The 16071-nt window shown below is 38.5% G+C and overlaps 1 protein-coding gene across 1 annotated transcript in view; it reads left to right on the forward strand.

Annotated features, from left to right (window-relative positions):
• PRDM5 (PR/SET domain 5) overlaps positions 1 to 16071 on the forward strand; it is a 211301-nt gene that overhangs the window by 2767 nt on the left and 192463 nt on the right. Inside the window, exon 2 of the mRNA XM_061191122.1 lies at positions 14676 to 14759. Coding sequence (XP_061047105.1) covers positions 14676 to 14759 — 84 coding nt within the window. The remainder of the gene's footprint in view (positions 1 to 14675; positions 14760 to 16071) is intronic.

Below are 16071 nucleotides of genomic sequence, written 5' to 3' on the forward strand. Positions count from 1 at the left end.
TCTACCCCCGCTACATTCACCATATTGATTGGGGATTCCCTTACCAGTGGGATCCCTAATCCCTTTCTAGACCCACCCCTTTTTGTGCGGAGTCTCCTAGAGTGGGATCCGTGCGGCAGAGTCACCTAATTCCCTGGCTCCACCTTAGTCCCGCTCGGTGTTTCCTTGGCAGTTGTCCTTTTTTGTAGGCCTGGTGCTGCTGCTGCTGCTTTTTTTTTTTTTTTTTCTTCTATAAAATATACAAAATGACAAGAAGAAGAAATGGGAAAGACTTCTTTTTCTTTTCTTGCCATTATGGAAAGTCCTTTCCTTTTCTTGCCATTATGGAAATTTAGAGATTGCACGAAGAGAGGGTCATCTGGTAGATATTTCTGTGTGAGCCATTATTCTTGGAGAAAGAATGGATGAGAGTCTGCTGGAAAGCCCTAGAGTAGAAAAAGGAGGCCTGAGTTCATTCACATTTATACGCATTGCAATTTGCTAATGATAAGATAAAAAATAATACAAAATACTAAATTTAACACTTTAGCATGCCAGACCCTGTTCTAAGTGCTTGCAACGTGTCATCTCATGAGCACAGTTTAATGTTGTAAAAAAGATGTGGAATTCTAGGTTACTATGCAGATTAAAATTAATGTTAGGTACTCAAAGCTAATATAGGTAGTATACATACAATGAAAAGTTATGTAAACATCTCACTACATTACATTTTTTATATCATGACCATATTTTTCATTGCCAGCTTATATGATTAACCAGGCGGTGGTATGTTTGACATTGTGTTTGAACTCAAAGTGGAGAGGTAAACCGTAAGATTTCTTTGAGCTCTCAGATTCTGTGATTTTATGGAAAGGGTTAAGGTGGCAAATATACCACTACCAGTCTTCGTTTCCTTGAGGTTTGTTGTAGGCTGTTGGTTTTTCTTCCCCTCTGACTTTCAGTCATTTAGTCTTTTCAGTTGTGGCAGGTACTGTGCTAGGCCTTGGGGATACAGACGTGTGCAAAACAGACAAGGTCTTTGTCCACATGGAGCTTGTGTTCTTGCGTGGGGAGAGACGTAGCAAACAGGTAAAGAAAGGGAAGATTTCCAAGACAGTTGCAGCCTGTGTTAAGTGAAAGAAATAAACGGGGTGATGCATTAGAGAGTGAATGGAGGTGGAGCCTCCTGGTGGAGCATTGATGAGGCTCAGGTCCCTTGATACACACCAGCCACAGTGAATTGACCCCACTGGGGTAGCTCAGTTCCTGGCTTCCTTCCCTCTCATCCCTGTGCCTTTTTGCCTTAGGGACTCCTGAGTGGCATCCTGTGCCCTTGAACCCTAGGGCAGTCTCCCACTACACTTTGCTCTTTTCTTGAACAAATGCAGGTTCCTAGTTCAAACTTGCCAAATACCCTAGGATCTTATCCACAGCTTCTTTTCAGGGCACAACTTACTGGCAGCACGGAGGCATTAGTTTCCTATTGCTGATTCCAAACTGTCACACATTTAGTGGCTTAAAACAATACAGATTTATTATTTTATGGTTCTGGAGAACATAAATCTAAGATGGGTAGGCAGGGCTGGTTCTTTCTGGAGGCTCTAAAGAGAGAGTTTACTTTCTTGGCTTTTATAGTTTTCTGGAGGCTGCCCATGTTCCTTGGCTCATGACCTCACATCATTCTGACCTCAGCTTTTGTCGTCACATCTCCTTCTCTGACTCTGACCCTCCTGCTTCCTCTTAAAAGGACCCTTGTGATTAGATTGGGTCCACCCAGATAATGCAGAGTAATCTCCCCAGCTCAAGGTCCCTAATGTAATCCCATCTGCAGAGTCCCTTTTACCATGTAAGGTATCATACAGATTCTAGGGGTTAGGATGTAAACGTTTTCCGTGGGCCATTATACATCCTACCACAGCTCCAAAGTATAATTCTTCCTTGTCTACATTTATGTGGAACATTTTACAGTGCATCCTTCCTCACATACTGGTCCCAATAAAATGTACGCATTACAGATCTACCATGTTGATGACTCTTCTGCCTTGTTTTCAGTGTTGATTCTAGCAGAGGTCAACAAGGTTGGCATTCATGCAGTAAAGCCTGGGTGAGGGGTTCCCTTATAAAGAGGAAGAGGAAATATGTACATGACAAGTAGAATAGGAAATAATAGATTCTGATGGTGTTCTGAATGATGGTGTTTAAAAGAACTTCAGAGGGAATCCAGCTTGCACCTTCTCATCTTACATCGAAGCCCAGAGAAGCTTCGCCTGGCATCTTGCTGCTCACAGCTGTATTGCAAGCTCCTATTCCTTCCACAATACCATCTCCCTCTCCCTCTCCTTAACACCAAGGCAGGCACCTTGATTCTCTTTGAGGGATTTGTGGCAAAGACATTTGATGAGGTAAAATCCCAAGAGAAAAATAACTGCAATAAGGGTTTGAATCTTAGTTTGTGAAAATACAAGAAGCTAAAAAAGAGAGGCAAGTTGTATAGGGTTAGAAAAACATATGGGAAAGAGAAAACCCCAAAAGAAAAGTAAGTAAAAGCATAGAGGAAGAATCACCATGCATAAATTTTAATACAAGAAGACTAGATTTTGTGGAAGAAGGTGTTTTGTTGATCCACTCAGAAGGTGACTCTCCTGAAGAAATAATGGGTCTTTATACTCTGGCTAAAATTCTGCCAGTAGGTGTTTGTTTACAGTTCCTGGTGGCTGGTGATAGCTAATCTGGAAACATAATCAGAGGGAAAATAATCACCATCGATGCCTGCCATATGTGCTATCTCTTTTCTGTGTTCACACATTTACACTCTACAAGAGTGACTCAATGCAGCTTTGTATTTCCTGGTGTTATGACAGATTCAGATTTTGTTTTTTGTGTGTGATTATGACAGCTACAGTTAATTCTTTCAACAAATATTTATTGAGCAATTGCAGTTGTTAGGCACTGGGCTAGTTGCTAGTGACAGAAGGGTGAGTGACAGAATAGTCACTGGATGTGTTACACAGTTTGTATTTAAGCCCTACAACAAGTCTGCGAGGTGGCCATTGCTGTCCTTGTTTTATAGATGAGGACACTGTGAGGAAGGTTATATCACAAGGGGATTAATCAGAATTGGAACTCACATTCTTCCATACATCCCTTTCACTAAAAAAAAAAAAAAAACCAAAAATTATTTTTCTCCATACTGATAAAATGCTACATCCATGCTCATTTCCATGAGCACAGACACATACCTGTTCACACACTTTTAAAAAGTTATTTTACAAAAAGGAGAAAAGAGTATCATTCAGCAGTATCTCGTAGAACTCCCTCTAGGTAATCCGCTTTGGCTCTAATTTATTATTTTTAATAACATATTCTATGTGGAGGATATGACATAATTTTCATTTCTTTGGGTCTTGTTTTACACAGTTATTAAGTAAATGTTTATTACCAAGATTTGTACCAGCTGTTTGGAATACAGTAGTGAACAAAATAGAAATTCTGGCTCTTGCAGAGCTTGCATTTTCGTGAGAGGAGAAGAAAATTAACAATGAACGATTAGAAAAGTCTTATACTGTGTTAAAATGTGATAAGTGCTGTAGAAAAAAGAAAAAGTAGAGCTGGGTATTGTTGGCTTGGCAGACTGTATGCGTTTGTGGGAGGATGTTTTTCTACATAGGTGGTTGGTCCAGTTAATGCTCACTAGCCGGGAAATTTGGGCAATGACTTAAAAGATGGGAGGAAAGTAGCCAAACATTTCTAGCGCAAGAACATTCTAGGCAGCAGTTAGAGTAAAGGCCCTAAGATGGGCGTTTGCCTGTTGTGTTCCAGGAATAAGGAGGCTGGTGAGGCTGGAATGGACTTACTGAGGGGCCAAGTACTAGGGGAGGAGGTCAGAGAGATAGTGAAGAGAAGGGTACCAGGCCTACGTTTCTTAGGGCCTTTTGGGTCATTGTAAAGCCATTGGCTTTACTTTGAGTGAAATGGGGAGCCACTGCAGGGTTTTGAGCAGAGGAGTTACATGATCTGACTTGAGTTTATCAGGATCACCCTGATTGCTGTGTGGAGAATAGTTGACCAAAGGGTGAATGTGTAAACTGGGAGACTTATTAGGATTCTTTTGCAATAATCCATGTGAGAGGTGATGGTGTCTTAGACCAAGATGGTGGCAGTGTTGGAAGTGTAGTTTGAAGATAGAATATGCTGATGAGATAAGTGGTAGAAAGGGAAGATGATTCCAAGGGTTTTAGCCTGAGAAATTGGGAGGATTGGTTTGTCAGCCAACAACTGAGATAGGGGAAGATTTTGGTGCAACAGGTTTAAATGGGGAAGATCTGCAGTTTGGTTTAAGGCATGTTGATTTTGACAAGTCTGTTAGACAACAGATATCAAAAAGGCAGTGAAATACAGTTGTTATACCGGCAATTCCTCCTTCCCGTCCTTTATCTCATCATTTTCATCTATTTTGTGTGTTATAAACCTTACAGTACATTTTTACTATTTTCCCTTTGTACCATCAGTTATCTTCTAGAACAATTAAAAAATAAGGCAAATTGTGTTATTTACCTTTATTTCCATTTCTGGAGCTCTTCATTTCTTTGTTTTGAGTTACATTTCTGTCTGGTATATTCTGGTACCATATTCTTTGAGCATTTCTTGTATCACAAGTCTGCTGGCAATAAATTTTCTCAGCTTTTGTTTTTCTAAAAAAAGTATTTTGCTTTATTGTTTGAAAGATATCTTCTCTAGGTTGACAGGTTTTTTTTTTTTCTCATTACATTGTAGATATCACTTGTTCTTTTTTTTAGTTTACAAAGTTTCTGACAAGAAGTCTGCTGTAAGTTACATTCTTCACGCGTAATCTTTTTTCCTCTACTTTCAAGGTTTTTCTCGTTTTCTTTGCATTTTAACAGTTTGAATATGATGTCTTTAAAATTTTTTTAAAAACTTGCTTTCTTATTTTATATGTGGTTTGATGTGTTTGATCATTTTTGGAAAATCCTTAGCCATTTTCTCTTCAAATATTACTTCTGGCATAAGCTTTCTCTCTTCTGGGACTCCAATTACATGTATGTCAGACCAATTGATATGATATTGTCTCACAGCTCTTACATTCTTTGTTCTGCTTTCTTTTTCTTTTTTTTCTTTTCCCACTTTGTGTTTGTTTAGGTAATTTCTGTTGCCTTATCTTCAAGTTTACTGCTGCTTTTCTCAGCTGTGTTAAGTTACCTGGTGAGTCTGTCAAAGGAATTCATTTTTGAAACCATGATTTTTATATCTAGCATTTTCACTGGATTCTCTCTTATAGGCTCCATGTCTTAGCTGATATTTCCCCTATGTTCTTGCATGTTATCTGCCTTTTCTAGTACATTCTTTAACAAATTAACCATAGTTATTGTTAAAGTCCTTGTCTGATAGTTCTAATGTCTGTGTCATTTCTACATCTGATTCTGCTGATTGCTCTGTTTCTTCAGAATTTGCTGTTTTTTCCCTTGTTTCCTTGTATGTTTTTATTTTTGTGTTTTTGACTGAATGCCAGTGTCATGTGTGAAACAATCAGAGTGTGGTAAATAGTATTTATGTTTGGAAATATGCACATGTTTTATTTTGTCAGCCTGTTTAGTGTGGGAGTTTGGGTCAACCTAGTTAGGAGATAAGGTGGGTTTGCATTATGTTGTTGTTTTTGTTACTTTCAGTGCACCACAGGCTTCAGATTCTTCTAGAGTTGCCTTGTGATTAGGGTGGTGGCTGGGGTGCTCCAGGTGTTTCTCAGTGTCTCTATTCTACTCTCAGCTTTCTCCTGTCCCTGGGTGCCTGCACCATAGCGGGGTTCTCTCACCAAGTTGCCATGCTCTCGTCCTTCCCCCATAGTAGACCGCTGTGTTATTCGAGGTCTGTGTTCTCTCTGTTCTCTGTCTTGGTCCAGCTTCACTCTTATCTAGGGTTTATCAGCCTGAGCTCTGGGAGTTGGGTTTCCATAGCATTCCTACCTCTCTTTCCCGTAGAAGCCAAACTTTTGTCTTGTATCAGTGATTGGTTTTTTTGTGGGAGAGTGTTTCCTGTCCCTCACCCAATGGTAAGAATCCTTTGAGGTTGTGGTGTAGATTCCTGAGCCTGTACTGCTTCCTTCAGCAGCAGTTGATCTTTATTTGTATCCTGGAGATGACAGAGTTTGCTACGTTCTTGTAGTAGTTAAAGGCTTCTCCTAATATGAGAGAAAGATAAGGGCAGGAGGTATGGGGTGTTGTGCATTCTTGCAGCGGCTGCTGTTTTCCTTCTGCACCACTGAAGGAGTCTCTCTGTCCTTCTTTCTGTCCCCCAATCTTTCTTATATGGGGAGGCCCTTGGAAAAGAGTCTGTAAGTGTGTGTGGACTCCCCTTGGGTCTGGGGCTTCCAGTGGTTCTATACAGTCAAGCTGTCTCACATGCATTCTTCAGCAAACTATTAAAATGTTAATTGATTTCTTACTTGCTTGTGTGGTGGCCGGCAGCTCCTCCTTCTGTGATCCACCATAGGTAAGCCAGTGCACTCTTCAAGAAAAGTTATGATTTTATAGTTTATCAGACTTTCTTATTATTAGGGTAGGAGTGATAGTCTTTCTAAATCTTTGATGGATATTGAACTTTGAAAGTTTTAAGATTAATGGCATTTTCTGTATATTTTTATTTATTATTTTTTATTACTTAACCTATCTGTCCAATTTTGAAAGGTATTTTAAAATCTTCCACTCTAGGTCTTCTTGCGTTTTTAAGATTTCTATGCTACTGGTTTCTCACTGTTCTATGTTCTTCATAAATATGCTTTATATCATTACATAACGTTATGCTTTATTCTGTTTAGTGCATTCAGCTGTTAATTTAACCTTGTATGGTACACTATTGCCTTTCTTTTCTTTGCTTTTATCTGTATATCTTTGTCTACTCATTTTAATTTACTTTTTATCATTTTGTTTTATCTTTTTGTAATCATGTTAGCTAGGTTATATTTCATAATGCAGTATTACAATCTCATTTAATAAGAGAATTTAACCTTTTCATATGTAGTGTAATGACTGATATAATTGATTTTTATTCTTGTCATCTTTACACTCATTACTTATTTTATATTGTTATAACTTATTTTGAATTTTCCTTATTTTTGCTGTCTGTTCAAGTCACTATTCATTCTTTTCCCCCCTCTTGTTAACTTATTAGTTCTACTCTTCTTTTTCTCTAGTGATTTATTTCTTCTTCCCCTTTCATAATCAGATGCACATGATTTTTTTATTTGATAGCTAGAGCCTCAACCATTTTTTCCACAAAAAATATGATTTCTTCCACAAGATGTTCATTTCTTTATTAGTTCCCTCTTCTCCTTTCTTCCTGCCACCACTCAGCGCTCCCCCCAACCTCTGCCTGCCCTGCAACTTTGGGGATGCTTTTATCTTCCTGCCTTTCTTCCCCCCAGATTCCTAAGTTTTGATGAAATGGTGTGTTACTTAATAGAATTTCTTTTAAAAGTATATCCCTTGTTTCAAGAGTTGTTATTTAACTTGTATATTCTGCATACCCAGGTGTGTATATACACCAGCTATTCATTTTCTTCTAATTTTTGTCCTTTGTTCTGGTTAATTTGTTTAGTTAGAGGCTTTTTATGGTTCTTTTTCTCATTAAATCATGTGGATAATATTCTCTCTGAATCTGTGTATATCATCAAGTAGCTCTCCTTCCCATCTGACTGTAAAGGATTTCCTGACTGGGTAAGTGATTCTCAGGTTGTTATATTTCTCTCTCAATTTATTCTCTAAAAATATTTAACTAGGAAATTATGTTTTTTTCACTTTTAAAAGGTTTTTTGAGTGCTGTACTTGAATCTCCTTAAATTATCTTATGTAATTGACATATTCCAATTAATTAATTAATTTTTTTTTTTGCCACACTGCATGGCTTGTGGGATTTTAGTTCCCTGACCAGGGATTGAACCTGGGCCCTCGGCAGTGAGAGCACGGAGTCCTAACCAATGGACCGCCAGGGAATTCCCGACATAATTCCTTTTAATTAAAGTACTCTGTCTCCTACAGATGTTCTGTTTTACAGAGTATAGATATTATTTTTCTGCTTGGTCTTCTTCATAGGTAGCTGGGCCCCTTTTTACAACCGAAGCTCAAGACTGGTTATTGAAGAACACTCTGTGGTATCAGTCCTTCCCTGTAGGCAAAGGGGTCTCTATTGTCATGGGCCTGCAGTGACAGATAGACTGTCAATTCCCTGTTGGCTTTCTGGTCTCCTTGCACTTTCCTGGGCTGCATGGATGGGAAGGACTGTGGGCTATGGCCCCAGCCTTCTCTGCCTTTCAGGTTCTTCTCAGGATCCCCTAGTTGCCAGTCCTCGGCACTCTTCTGCTGTTTTTCAGTTAATTACTCAGCCCGCTTTAGAGAATGCCTCACACCAGTTCTGTGCCAGAACCTAAGGCTTCACTTATACACAGTTACCCATACATGCTAGTAGAAGTTGTTTTGCTCAAGAGAAGCAAGTGGCTTAGAGTTGGGGTTAAAGGAAAAGGTGCTGCATTCAGGTCACCATATTCCAGAATCACTTCTCCTTCACAACTCTCCTGCATTTCCCATTTCATATTCATATTATAACTGATGAATTTCATAAAGAATAATTCTGCTATATCCTGGGCACTAGTGCATTTCTTTTGCCAGATATTTGCTGTATCAGCTCAGAGTAACAGAGACTACTGTAGTAATCTAAAGCTTGGGGGTTATGTTCTCTCTATAACAAGGTGGGCATTTGCTGCTATCAGTTCAGTGGCTCAAAATGTCAGGGTGGAAGTCTTTGCAGTTCTCTCGGCCTCAAAATGGCTCCTTTAGCCCCAGCTATCATGCTTTGATTCCAGGTGAGGAGAAAGAGGAAGTAACCAAGGCATTAGGGTGTACCTCCTGACTTAGCTCTCATTTAGAGCTTTTGTAGTAAGTTCATACAGTGATTTCTGCTTCCATGTTGTTAGCTGTCTTCTCTATCTAAATGGGGAACTGGTAATGTCGTTTTTCTACCTGGATACGTTAGTACCCGCAACAAGGTCAGCATTCTAGTACTAAGGAGAATGGATATAGGGAAGCAACTTGTCTCTACCTGGGCAGTCATAGTAGGGAAAGAAGATTGGATATTTTTCATATTGAACTTTTTGGAAATGTACTTTATTGATGGCCTACTTGTATTGCAAGAGCACACACATGCATAGTACCTTAGCACTGAAATATAATTATGTTCTAAGTGAGGACTCTAGACTCCTTCTGTGAAAAACATCATTATTTTACATATAAATGATTCAACTGCAGATTGATTCACTTGAATATGACTTATTTCATTTATATGTATATATTTTTTATTTGCTGAACCATTTCAAAGTAAATTATAGATATTATGACCATTCCTCCATATTTTAGCATAAGGACATTTTCTTAAGTAGCCATACTATCATTTTAACATTCAACAAAAATAACAGTGATTTCCTAATGTCTTTTAATTCCAGCCCATATTCAAATTACTCCGAGTGCCTCCAGAATGTTTTTATAGCTGTTTATTTTCGAACCAGGATCCTCAAGGACCACCTATTATACTTGGTTATGTCTATTAAATCTCTCTTTCACAGTTTCCCTCTTTCCATACCGTTTTTGAAAAAATAACAGTTACTTTCTGAAGAGATCAAGCTAATTGTTTGTGGTGTATCTCACAATCTGGATTTATCTGATGGTTTTCCAAGGCACATTATTTAATGTTGCTCTATCTTCTGTATTTCTTCTCATCTGAGAGTTAGATATAGATTATTTTACTTTTTTTTTGAAACACACTGACATTGTGTATTAAACACTTCTCTCTACTCTCTGGATACTTTTTATGTTGCAGAAGATAGTGCGGTTTTGGCAGTGGGAGATAGGAGGGAACATAGAAAGCATCCCCATCCCACTCTCAATGTGTTTCATCCATGTGCGCTCTTCCTAGGTAGCAGGATCTCCCCAGGCGCTGGGTGAGAGGCAGGACAAGCGGGAAGAGTTCTGTGCATGTTCGCTTGGCCTTTGGCCTCTGGAGGTGCCTGGAGAGTTTAGCAAACACTCCTGTCACATCCCTGTGGCAGACACTGGGGAATGAAGGGCTAGAATGGTTTACTTCATACTGCGTTTTAGCAGAGGGCATATAATATCTGGTTTTTCCCTGAGTAATACCAGCACCGGGTTAACGTAATTTTTCCATTGTAAAGATAATTGGTGCTTAACTGGTAATCTGTGAGCTGATAGTGTATGAATACCTATTTTACTATCAACCTTTTACCTGATGGTTCTAGCATCCATTGATCATCCTTCCCTGAATCAGTTACATTATTAGGGATTTCAAAATGGGGATTTCACTTGAATGTTCCTCCTTTATTTATAAGTTAGCATTCCTCTGTAAAGAAGAGCTTTCCCTTCATCGTTTGCTGCTGTCTGCTTATCCTGAAGTAGCGTAATTGTTGAAAGATAGGACAAGATGCTTAGTTCTTTCTCTTTATTAATTTTAGTAAGCTGTTATGCCAGCAAATGAGACATTTAAAAAATTCTTTTTTTTCCTCTCTCTAGCAATCATTGTGGCCTTAAGAATTTGTTAATGTGTTTCAATCAATTATACTCTTGTTCTCTTTGATCCCCAAATTGTTCTAAATTTGGTCTGTGGAAGCTCTCTCTAATAGGATTTGAGAGCTGGAAGGAATCTTAGAAATCAGCTAATCCAAATTTCTCAGTTCTATAGGTGAGGAAACTGAAGCTCACAAGTTTGTGACATCCTAATGTGTCACAGATAATTAGTGGCAGAGCAAGGATTAGGATCCAGATCCCTGGAATACTCAGGTAGTGCTTTTCCCATTATTCTAAGAGAGATATCTGCAGTAAATCTTGGTTTCAAATTCCTGCTAATAATATTAATCAAAATGAGAGAAAATCGCCCACATGTTTGCAATCGTACATTTTTTATTAGAAGTTATTGTCTAGCCCAGTGGGTCCCAAATTGAATGGATATTTATCTGTATTTTTTAGAAACAGCAAAGAAGCACCACTGTAGGCTCAGCATTGGGCCAGTCTGAGAAGTGAGTTTGACTTGGACATTTGGTATCTACAGGTTGAATTTATCTCACAATCACATTTTATTTGATCTGCGCAGAATTTTGAAAACTTGAAATTCATTGCCAATGTAGAATAGTAGTGATTTCACAAACAAATTTGAGTTATCAGCTTCACTAAAATATTTGCGGATATCTGGCAACATTGGGCTCCCCCTGTGATATGGCAACAGTCAGTTGGAGTTGAAAAGCTTTCTAAATGGGCATGCCCTCCAACTCACCTCCTGGCCACTCCCTACTGTGTCCTTCACATGTTTGTTGTCTAATGTTGTGCTGCTTTCCTGCCTCACCTTGTAAGCATTTGAGATAGTGACTCTTCAGATTGTTAGAAGTGAAGAATTCTCGGAAGGTTTTTTGTAATGTAGTCACAGGTTGAAGGTAATAATAATAATGCTGACACACATTAACAGCAAGAAAATGGTAGAGTTGATAGTTTTTCTCCTGCTAGTATGAGATCTTCAGCAGCTAAATCACAAAAAGTAAAACCAATGATGATAGGAAGTCAACTAGAAATTTTCGAAATTTTCAAGAAGATAGTTTGAAACGTTAGTTTCCTTCCTACCATTAATTATGACCCTCACTTTAGGTGTTTAACATGCTCATGCACATGTATATATAATTTATATTATAATGAATCCTATGAAAAATTTTAATTTTTATAGCTCAAAAATGGTCAAATACTGGCAATATCATATGGTTCAACTCAAAGAAAAAAATTACCCATGGGTGAGTGCCCTAAATCTTCCTTTCACGGGTATGTTACCCGAGCAGGTTTGAAGCCTACTGAGGCAGGAGAGGCTTACTCTTAGGTTAGAAATATCATAGGAAATGGTTAGTGAAAAAGCAGTGTATACATTAAAACTGTGATGATAAGAAAGTGCTGTTTGTATAGTAGAAATGACAGTGAACGAAGAGAGAAGGGGGTGGGTAGTAGGTGCTGGGATCTTTGGGGGAAGGCCTGGAGTGGGTCAAGTAAGTATAAAATCCTCATCAAAAACCAAATATAAATTGGTTTAATTATCTGCAGTGTTTCTTACCACAAGTTTATGGATAACTAAGAGTTGACTGTTTATATTTTTGTAATCTTGCAGCCACAGAAACTCAAGTTTATTTGACCACATCATCCCAGTATACTCACTAGTGTACTTTGAAGGCAATTTTACCAAATCGAGAAAGCCAAATATACTTAGAAATTTATCTCCTCCATCTGTGTTTTTATGTCAGTGTTTTTCAGATTGGATTGCAACCCATTGGTGAGTTGTGAAATTAACTTTATTGGGTCAAAACTAGTATTTTTTCAAAAGTGAAGTAAAATAGAGTAGACAATATGGAATACATTGTACAGAGGAAGGGTAGTATTATTTTTAAAAATTTACATGTTAGTTTTATAAGTGTGTTTCTGTGTACACTTGACCTTTGAACAACAAGGGGGTAAATGCACACAGAATTTATAGTTGGCCCTCCACATCTGTGGTTCTTCCACACTGGTGCATTCAACCGACCAGGATGGTGTAATTAAAATACCTGCATTTAAGTGGACCCACACAGTTCAAACCGTGTTGTCAGCTGTATAGATGTGAATATGCTAGGCTGAGATGCGAAATGTATTTCTTGGCTGAGGAAAAAAAAAAAATTGAAAGCCGTATTTATTATAGTTAGAGTTTATGATAGAGTGATTGCTCACTATTAATAGCAAGGCTTTAAACTCACAGTCCTGATTCTTGTTTTGAATTTTCAACGCTGTAAGTCCTTTAATAATCTTCCTAGGCCTGCATCCAAGCAGGCTTTTTTCCCCAAGCCCGGTGCATTTACTTGGGTTTCCATCCCTTTCTTTTCAGTCCTTTGAATGCTGCTGAATTGATTGATACAATTTTCTATTTCCTCCAAATTTGTACTACAAAGAGGAACCTGACTGGCATGGGTAGATCTCTTGCATTGGAAAGCGTGTACTCAGATGATTTCCTTCTGCAATAGTTGATAAAGGCTAAATACATGACAAAGTGGAGTGAAAAGTTGGACTATATATGCATTAATACCAAATCCTCAAATTTATTACCAAAAACACACCTTAATATTTGGTCTGTCTTCCAGGTTGCCTGAAATAGCCAAATAGCAGTCTCTCTGTCTCTTTGGTGTACTTGCTTTTGGTTTATTTAGGATTATCGTCTTGATTTCAGGGATCTCTGTAGCATTTTCTGCCTCCAAGTTAACATTAAACAATAGGTCTTCAAAGCTTTGCCATTACTTGTGACTTTTCAGAACCTCTTTTCTTTGTAACATGAGGGGCTAGTTGTAATTCCTGTAAGTTTTAACATTTGACTGTTGCCTGCAGTTGGGTTTTCTGTTGTTCATTAAGTCATCTATATGCCTTGAAACATTGTTTTGGTGGTTATTTTTCCCCCTAACAATGTTCATCAAAAGTTCGTCCACCTCCTTGATCAGCTCGGTGCTTCATGACCACCTAGAGGGGTGGGATAGGGAGGGTGGGAGGGAGGGAGATGCAAGAGGGAAGAGATATGGGGACATATGTATATGTATAACTGATTCACTTTGTTATAAAGCAGAAACTAACACACCATTGTAATGCAATTATACTCTAATAAAGATGTAAAAAAAAAAAAAAAAAAAAGGTCGTCCACCTCCCAGTGAAGGGAAGGGGGTTCTTCTGTAGAATAGTCACAGGCAGGTTTGGAGGAGGCTTACGAGGGCATGCGTGACCCCGTACCCTCTCTGCACACACGTCTGTGGATCATCTGGCTGGACAAGCGTGATCCCACCCTCTCTGTCTCTCCAGTCCTCCTTTGGTTGCCTTAGTTGTGAGAACAGTTTTGCTTACCCTTTCACCCTGCCTCACGGGTCCCTCCCTGCCGGGGCCACTCCTGGTGTCTGCCAGCAGCTCTCACCTGGGAACTTGTCCAAATGCAGCTCCACACATCCCACTCCCAGAGATTCTGATTTTAATAAGCACAGGATTCTGAATTTGTAATAAGCGACGCTGGTGACCCTCATGCTGGTGATTCAAAGTATGCACTTTGAGAAGCCCTGGTTTATAGAGTGCCCCCTTGGTTGTTTGAAAGATTGGCAGGAGAATTTAAACTTTGTTTATGAACAGTCTTCCTCTGAGGATGGCAAGTCTACTTCTTTCTTGTTCATGATTGGGACGAATTTATGATTTTTATGGAAACCAGGTGGTTTTCTGCCTGGTGGGCTTGTCTCAAGTCAGGCAAGACTCAGTGCTTCTCATTTTAAGACCACTTGCCAGTGGCTGCAGAGGTTTGAAACATGTAAGTATAGTGTTCAAGCCTTGTCCGAATTTAAATGTTGAGCGATTTAACCCTTTCATGTTGGCTCCTGTGTTGTGGATCTAGGCTCTTCGGCTAAAAATAGATTAAGTTCGATTTTAAATATGTAAATATCTTGTGTTGGGTAAATTAATATTTTAAATGTATCTCAATCATTGGGCATAAGGCTTTGGAGAAAAAAATTTTTCCAGAAGAGAAATAATAGTTTATTTTAGTAACTTGATTATTGATTATTATACTAATCCTTTTTCAATGTAATCATTACTACTCAGGGTGAAAAGTTTGGACCATTTGCTGGAGAGAAGAGAATGCCCGAAGACTTGGATGAAAATATGGATTACAGGTTGATGTGGGAGGTGAGGATGTGATTGTTGTTTTAAATATTTAAAATATGTTTTTCTTTGTACTATTTAAGGCATGTATAAAGCTAAGTTAATAGATATTGATTCCAGTTGACAAAGCATTGAATTTTAAGGAACCTGAATACCTTGAAAGTTTAGCATTAAAATACTGTTGAAATATCTAACTAGACAATTCTTCTATAACTCTGAAGTTTATATAATTCATCATTAAAAAAGAAGTTATCCATGAATAAGGATGTTTGGATTTCAAAATAAGCATATTCTTTTTATGGATTTAGAATTTGATTTCTGTAAATGAAATTATACTTTTCCTTTAACTTTTATTTCCCAATTGCAGTGCGAATTGCCCAAAAACATTTCTTTTTTTTTTTTTTAAACACCTTTATTGGAGTATAATTGCTTTACAATGTGTTAGTTGCTGCTGTACAACAACGTGAATCAGCTGTATGTATACATATATCCCCATATCCCCTCCCTCTTGCATCTCCCTCCCACGCTCCCTATCCCACCCCTCTAGGTGGTCACAAAGCACTGAGCTGATCTCCCGCACAGAAACATTTCTGAGCTCTGTGTTGGAATGAAAATCCCAGCTTAAAATGTACCTTACCTTTAAAAACATATAGTTAAAGAGCTATGACACTGTAGATAGTCTTTTGCAATCTGAAGTCTCTCTGCTGCAGGAATTTGTATATGCAAATGTATATCTATATATTATGAGAATTTTCATCCTAGTTTATGCCAATTATTTTCATTACTGTTCTTTCATAATCTTTAGAAAAAGAAGGGCCTGAGGGATGGAAATAGAAAAGCAGAGGTGTAGATGTTGTTAAACAAAAACTTGGAAAAGGAAACTCAGTCCCAAGAATTTTATTTGGTGGGTTCCATGAGGAGGGTGGGAGCTGAGATGGTATAGGTGGGCCTAAGGGAAGTAGGATCATACAATCAGAAAGATAAAGCATACTGAAACAGAGAACTACACATAAAATGTCTCTCTGAATGTGCATTTATCGGTTAGGATCTCCAGAGAAACAGAACCAATGGATGGGTGTGTGTGTGTGTGTGTGTGTGTGTGTGTGTGTGTGTGTGTGTGTGTGTGTGTTTTCAAGGAATTGGCTCACATGATTGTGTGGGGGGCGAGTTGGAATCTGTAGGCTGGAAACTCAGACAGGAGTTGATGATGCTTCAGTCTTGAGGCAGAACTGCTCTGGCAAACCTCAGTTTTTGCAGTTAAGGCCTTTGTTTGGATGAAGGCCACACACAGCTTTGACAGTAATCTCCTTTATTTAAAGTCAACTGACTGTAGATG

Source organism: Eubalaena glacialis, chromosome 5, assembly GCF_028564815.1.
Source record: "Eubalaena glacialis isolate mEubGla1 chromosome 5, mEubGla1.1.hap2.+ XY, whole genome shotgun sequence".
Classification (NCBI taxonomy): domain Eukaryota; kingdom Metazoa; phylum Chordata; class Mammalia; order Artiodactyla; family Balaenidae; genus Eubalaena; species Eubalaena glacialis.